This window comes from Lepidochelys kempii, chromosome 1 (genome assembly GCF_965140265.1).
Source record: "Lepidochelys kempii isolate rLepKem1 chromosome 1, rLepKem1.hap2, whole genome shotgun sequence".
Taxonomy (NCBI): domain Eukaryota; kingdom Metazoa; phylum Chordata; order Testudines; family Cheloniidae; genus Lepidochelys; species Lepidochelys kempii.
Window position 1 is genome coordinate 278,039,035 of NC_133256.1, and position 7,758 is coordinate 278,046,792.

Consider the following 7,758-nt stretch of genomic DNA (forward strand, 5'->3'; position numbering starts at 1 on the left):
AGTAAGCACTGAGTACATTCTCCTCTGATGGAATTCAGTACATCCTATGGGTTTATTAAAATAGATTGATTTTGAAAAAAAATCAAACCACAAAACTCCTAAGCAAATTTTTAGTTTGTACATGCAAATTATCTTTCAAATAAATTTTAAAATACCCTATTCATGTATTGTTTTCCATTTGAGCTCTGATCATTTTGTGCATTAGACATATTCTCACCTAAAAATTTTTCAAGTATTTATAGTGGAATTCTATTTTCTGCAAATTACTTTCATTTAGCTCTGGAAGTTCAGCAGATTTGTATCATCATAATCACAACAACTAAAAGAAAAAGTGTACTCTGTCACATAACTTTAATACTATTTTAAGATCTTGCAGTGGGAGGGTTATAGAAGAGATTTAGAAAATCTGTACTTCAGAAACCATATGGTCATGCATCTGAAGCTACATGGAAGGGAGTTAGTTAGTTAGTTGAAGGTTTCTTCTCACTCTGGCTGCCAAATACAGAATGGCCTGCAGAGGTGAAAGTAAGCTGGTACGGTACGGTATAGCATAGCATACCATCAAGAAAGTGCTGACTGTACCGGCAGGGCTGCTGACGGGTGCGAGGGGGGAGGGCAAAAGGGGTAGTTGCCGCAGGGCCCATATCAGGGCCCTGCGTACCGATAAGTCATTTAAATTACTTTTACCCCTGGGCCTACCTCATCATTTTAGCACCTGAAATGATAATTATCATTCCCCCAACTTTGAATATAAATATAATGCTTTCTGAAGCATGTTCACATTTCTGAAATACTTATGTCCCATCAGTTAATCTAAAAGTTTATTCCTTGCTTGCGACAGTATTTTCCAAATATGTTGTTGATGTATCTCTTGTGTTTGCTGCCAGCAAGAGGTTAGAGGACAAACAGTATTGATTGTGTTACACATTTCATTGAAGTCAAGTCATGTTCCTGCTTTTGGCATCTTCTGCCTTGAAAGTTCTCTCTCATAGTGTGCCACAGCAGAAGTAATTCATATTTGTTCTGCCCTGTTCACACAGTATTCACAATCTATTAGAAGTGACAAAAATAAGCAAAATTTTCTCTAATTTCTGACATTCCTAAAATGATGCCAACATATTCTTGCAATATTGGACTTTTATTAGTGCTGCTTCTTCTCTTTGGAAATTTGTGGCATATGGGCATAGTTTCCTTTTAAATACCATGATACACAATTGCTTCAAGATCCTGTGTGGCAAAGCTTTGATTTCTTTTCTTTTATGAAAAAAACATTCATTTAAAAATGGTCTACAATCCACATGAAGATCTTGGTTGTAGGGTTTTTGCACTGAGACACTTTTGTTTGTTGGAATGTATATGACAATCATCTGTCATTATAGAATTCCACCATTCCACCTAATGTGTGGAACAATTTGTACTCCTGAAATGCACTTCAGTCAAGCAATTTAGTGGGGAAAAAATGAAAAACCTCTTTCAGAGAAATCAGCTCTGCTTTTGAAGACCTACTATTTAAAAACAATGTAAGCATACAAATCAGAAATTAAGCACATTTGGGAGTATGTTTCATTTCACAGCAGATTCAAAAAATGACTTGCATTAAGTGTGAGAAAGGGTATGTACTGATCGGACAAGAGAATTTTGCCCTTAATCAGGGCCCTGAGATCTGTCAGTTGTTAGTGTGTTTTCTCCCTCATTCCTTTCTTTTCCTCTGTACTCTACCACAAATAAAGTTAGATAAAGTACCACTTTTGAGGGACTATATCAAACCTCATTGACAGAAGACCTTGCTTTCTCTCACAAATAGGCATTATCACTCACTTGTTCCAAGGACTGAATATCACTTCTTGTGAGGATTGGAAATCTAGAATTCAGAACTGAAAGAAAGAGAAGGAAAGGGGCGTTTGGGGAAAAGAGAGATAAGGAATTATAGGAAATTGAAAAGGAATAGATAGTTACATGTTGAGAAGCAGTCAGCAAAGAGGATTTACTCTGCTCAAACCTACGTTCCAAGGAAGCTAGTGGGAAATGAGATACTGGAAGCTGCTTTTTAAAGTTGACTTCAGTGGTAGGTTGGTCAGGGGATGAAAATTTGGTTAGTCTCCTTTTGTGGGTAATTCTATATAGAAAAAATGTCAACAAAATTGCTATTTTTTTTAAGCTTAGAAATTTCAGTAATGTCTCATCTCCTGTTTTTTCTGAAGAATCCAGAGATGTGGTTTCTTGGCTCTTAATTGAAGGAGGTCTTCAATCTTTAGCAAAAGAGCTTTCCTCTGAATTGTTTGTTGTCTATTTGAGTTAAGTGGGTGTTAACAAAAACAATAGTTTTAAATAGTCTGAATAACAAAAAACAAACAAAAAGCCCCACACTTCTCTCAGTTATGTTTCAATTCATAGATATCAGAGTTCTCCACTTACCCTTATGGTCTTCCAGGAAACCAGGGTAAAATTCCCAACTGAATAGTAACAAAAAAGCCACCTTCATACATCATAAAAAGTCAGAAAGCTCTCTTTCACTTGCATGCCATATTTTAAATGTTTGGATTTCACAAACCATGAACTTGTCTCACCTACACTTGTGCCACCTCCTCCCCACTGTGGCGACACGCCTTTTTATTTTTTTCCAATATCAACACCCACAAACCACCACACTCAAAGCCAGTCTGGTACTGCAGAGTTTAGATAGAACTGCAGTATTTTTAAAACTAAATTCAAATTCTGTTTTCAGACAGAGTTAAGTCCTGCATAAATATGGCTTAGCAACAAGGGTATATCTACACTGATAAAAAAAAAAAAACTTGAAGTACCCAGTGTCAGAGCCCAGGGCAGCTGATTTCGGCTTGTGGGTCTAGAGCTTCAGAGCTATAAAATTGCAGTGCAGACATTCGGGGTGGGACTGGAACCTGCGCTCTGAAACCCTGTGATGGGGGAGGATGTGACCTTTTGGGTAGGCTAGTTTATGATCTTGCAAACATTTAAATATGTGCATCACTCTGTACTCACGTGAGCAAGACTTACAGAGTTCAAAGTGACTACTTGCATGAGGAGGATTATGTACATGCTCATGTGTTAGGATTATGAAAAGTAAGGTCCTGGTTCATCACTCACCCCTTGGCCTCCTGGTTTACTCTTGAAGATGCAGTAAGTGCCCATTGCAGTACATATGCCTGTCTGTACTAACTGGATGGAGAGCACCAGCTCATTTCGCGTAGACTACCAAACAGTCACTACAGGAAGGGGTCTGCACTTGTGATACTAACTCCTATTCAGCAAAGGATGCAGTTATGCATGTGAGCAGTCCCATTAACTTCTCAACACAAGTAATCTCTGAAGTTAGTGGGCTTGCTCACATATTTGAAGTTAAGTAGGGGCTTATATATTGCATTGAGCTCCATGCAGTCTCAGTGCCTGACAAATGAAAGGCTGTTGAGCCATTCCCAAAGGCCCAACCTTCTCGGTTCTCTTAAGCTTTCACACTCACTGCATTCCACTTTCTTATCTGGTAGCCACAGGAAAGGTTTGACATGCTTTTCTTAAATTCAGTTGTTTTTGCATTATTTTGGCTTGTATATTTGCAAAACTCTCCCCACCCCCAGTTTTTGTATGAATCAGAAATTATGCTCATTTTCATATTTCAGATGCAACCTAAAAATGATTCAGGCGTCATATTTAAAATGCAAAGAGAGATAATCTATCAACCTTGCATACATCTATTTACATGTACCCCTCCCCCCCCATGACCATTTGAAAAGTCTAAAATACGGAAACAGCTTAAACCACTGACATCCTTTCTGTGACAGCAAGTACTAGAAGAGGGCAGGACTCTGGATAAAACCAGCATCTTTAGAATGCTCTCTGTTCTCCTTGCTTGCAGAGTGTGGAAGGAGAGCACCATGAAAAAGCCGTGGAGCTCCTGAAGGCTGCTAAAGATAGTGTCAAGTTGGTCGTGCGCTACACTCCCAAAGTGCTGGAAGAGATGGAGGCTCGTTTTGAAAAACTGAGGACAGCACGACGCCGGCAACAGCAGCAACTACTAATTCAGCAGCAGCAACAGCAGCAGAATACACAGCAAAATCATATGTCGTAGGTGAGACTATTCATTGCTCATGCTTTTGGCTCAAACCTGTGAAGGGTTGAGCATCTCTTACCAGCTGCTGGGCATTGACCGCAACGGGAGCGGAGAGTGCTTACCGCTTGGTAGACTTCAGTGTGCCCTACCCCAAGAAAAATGCACTTTGCAAGTAGGGGATTTGCCACATTTTGATGTGGAGCTATTTTTCCAAGTCTGAATCTAGAAATCAATGCCTGGCATACAAGTCTGGCAGGGAATACAAGGAAGAGTCTGAGCAGTAAGTTAGTATTCTTTCTGGGCACCCTCTCATACTGTATTTTACTCTCATCAGCCAAAAAATAGAGTTCTTGTAAAAAGTAAGAATTTTTTGCTACCAGTTTTAGCTTAATATACCAATCCCTTACTACTACGCTGAATAGCATCTACACATATGAGGGGAAGTTTTCCCAGCCTTTTCACAGCTACAAAAAGCCAAAATGCACAAGAGCCACTGTGGTTCCATTGCATAATGTGGTGGAAAGGTGCTTAGCTGCACATCCTACCTCCACTGTGGTAGGGAATATTCCATTCACCGCTTTTGTACCTATATGGCCAAAATTACTGTAGTAGCTGAGTGCCTTACAATCTTTAATGTATCCTCACAACACCCCTGTGAGATAGCACTTCCTTCTATCACTCCCACTTTCCAGATGGAGAACTGAGAAGCTAAGTGATTTATCCAATGTCATCCATGAAGTTTTTGCGAATACAGACTAACACAGCTGCTACTCTGAAATCTGGTGAAGCAGGGACTTGAACCCAGCTCTTCCAAGTTGTAGGCTAGTATCTTGCTTTGGTCCCCTAAACAAGAGTCTTTTGCTGAGGTTTTGCATGAGAGATCAGAATTTTGCTTGATGGATCCTTATTCTGTGAGTCTTAGTCAAAATTCCTATTTTCCGCTCTTAATGTTACAGATATAAATGGTTATGTTTTGTGTAATAAATTGTGTTTTTCTACCTTAAACTGGACTGTTTCAGGAACCATTAAACATTAAAATGCAAAATTTCAAAGGTTTTAAATAAAGTTTAGACAATCTCACCCCAACTCAATCTTTAAAAGTATTATAGTGCTCGTTGATGTTATTCTTAGTTGGGGAGAAAGGAAGGAAAATATGAGTGATCTAATCCCCCAATTCTTTTTGTTAGCTCTGAGAAATGTTTTTGTTTGTTTAATTCTAGGTTATTCTCAAGAATAAAATCTAGATCAAGAATTCAGTAACCAAGCAATTGGAGCTGTGCTTCAGTATTCCAACCTACAGCTATAAGAAAACAGAGAGAACACAATAACTGAATTTATCAAGAAGTTATGAACAAGTGGAGTAAGAATAAATTAGTAAGAACCACAACACACCTGGTACCTTCTTTATCAGGCTTTTCAGTACAGTGCAGTTTCAGATACAAGATTTCTATGACTTTATTCCTAATGAGCAGTATGGTAAGTAAACACTATGAAATGTAGAGAAGTTTGGGGATTCTGAATAAATCTTTGTAAGGTCCAATCTTGCACTCCTTATTCTAACAAAACTCTGGCCTATTGGTTCACTGAGGTCAGTGAGGATTTTATCTAAGGAGGCCAAGATCGGCTGCTAGTGAGGGTGAAGTCTTTCTCTGCAGTTATTTCCAGAAATGAACAACTTGTAGTCCATCAACCAAACTGCATCTGTTCAAAATTTTGCCACAAACATAAAACAAACTCCCACATCACATTCCATAACCTCTTTTTACTATATATTTTAGAGTTGTTTTAATCTGACTTCCAGTTTATAATAATTTTCAATTTTTTCCCTGAAAATAGCAAGTTACTATATTTATACGTATTCAGTTGTAAAAGCAATTGGCTTTTTACTCTTGATGTTTCCATATATTTTATTATGCATCAATAGAGTGAGGCAGTTTTAGATTTACTTTAATTTTATTAGTAGTAAGGCTAGAGAATCCTAGAACGTATTTTTAAATATAGGTATTGCTTGTATCCACTATAGCTATTATTCTGAAATCTATAACTTAATATACTGTATATTTATTCCATAAAATATATATTATCAAAATGTACTTGTTACAGAAATAGGATCTTTGCTTACCATGAATTACAAATGTAGTAAGATAACGTTAGCAAAAGACCAAGCTTTGTTTGCCACGTATTCATGTGATAAATAGAACCCAGCTATCTTAGCTTTTCTGTATTTTTAAATTTATTTTGTATTTCATTGCTAATATATTTAGGAGGAGAAGTGTAAATTGTTCCTGGCATATTTTCTTGTAACTCAGTTTGATCTTAAAGTTTAGAACTTTATCAAATCAAATTGGAATGTAAAAGCAAAATATATAAGAACCTTTTTAAGTTTACATTTACTTTTCCAAAGACTAATGAACAGTCACAGCCAAAGCTGGAAGGCTAAAAATATCATCTACCTTAGAAGTGAAAAAAACCTCAAATCCTGACCAATTTATTGTCATTTAAAAATATCTGCTATATAGAGAAGGAGGCAAAGCAGTGTCAAATGGAGGGAAGTTCTGCAATTCTTGCATACTGAAAACTCCAGTTGATTTCACTTGGAGTTTGGGGACACAAGGAACTCTGAACTATTCTGAATCAATGCTCTGGTTGCAGCCTTGTAACAAAAAAGCCAAAACATGTTACATCTTTTCTTTGCAAATACTCACATCATTGATTCCCTTCACTTCAGTATAAGATCTAATCAAATACAGAGCAGACAGCCACAGCAGGGGGAAATTGATATACCATAGTAGCATAGGTTTAAAAAAAAGAATACCTACCAGCCACCAGCTTTGACAGTGTTCCTTTACTATAATTAACTGCTGAAAGTAATCATGCTTTTAAAACCAAATTATATTAAAACACCAGATGAACAATACAATACCTAGAAATAATTCCATCCAGTGGTGTTGGTGACAACATGAATTAAACAGTGTAGCTTGAGTGTGCCACCAGAAGTTAAAGATAGAATATTCTTTTATTATGTTGTGCAAGGATTTTGTTTCAGCTTTTTTGTTTCATTTTTTAACTTAATAAGATTGTGATGTACCCTTTTGAAATATCTATTTTAAAGCTATATTTTTTAAAAACATTAGTATTGATAGTATATGAACTATTACTGCATATGACTGTATTATATATCACATGACTACTGCTCTGTAAGTTTTCAGAGACCAAATATTACACAGTGTGATTAGTGGGACCACTGTATTACATTCTTTCTGAACTCTCCCCTGATCCTGCCTGCCCCTCATCACAATAGCTAGATTTTAGTGGAATGGACAGTTAGTATAGTTAATTGGAAAAAAAATAGAATGTCATTAATGTCTTTATATAGAGAAGCATATCTAATTCATTTGCATATGTTATTGTTCAATAAATTATTTATACGTATTAATATTAACATCTCAGTCTCTACCAACATTTAAAAATAAGAGGAGAGTATAATACAGTACCAATAAATCAGATATTCTAAGGGGAAACAGAAGGGGCAAAAAATCATTGGGGTTAGATTAGATGACCCTTGCAGTCCCTTCTAACCCTATGTTTATGGGGTCAATTTCAATGATCATACCTGCACTGTGGATCTGTAAAGATGTAGCAAGTTAATCACTGGAGCCGCTGACAGCATCCTCTACATACTGCCAATAATC

The 7,758-nt window shown here is 37.0% G+C and overlaps 1 protein-coding gene across 6 annotated transcripts in view; it reads left to right on the plus strand.

The window, feature by feature from the left end:
- Positions 1 to 7,502, plus strand: part of LIN7A (lin-7 homolog A, crumbs cell polarity complex component) — an 86,099-nt gene extending 78,597 nt beyond the window's left edge. For all 6 annotated transcript variants that reach the window (XM_073327641.1, XM_073327644.1, XM_073327646.1 and 3 more), the window contains 2 exons: positions 3,872 to 4,084; positions 5,287 to 7,502. In XM_073327641.1, coding sequence (XP_073183742.1) covers positions 3,872 to 4,084 — 213 coding nt within the window. In that variant the 3' untranslated portion in view covers positions 5,287 to 7,502. The remainder of the gene's footprint in view (positions 1 to 3,871; positions 4,085 to 5,286) is intronic.
- Positions 7,503 to 7,758: the final 256 nt, after the last annotated feature.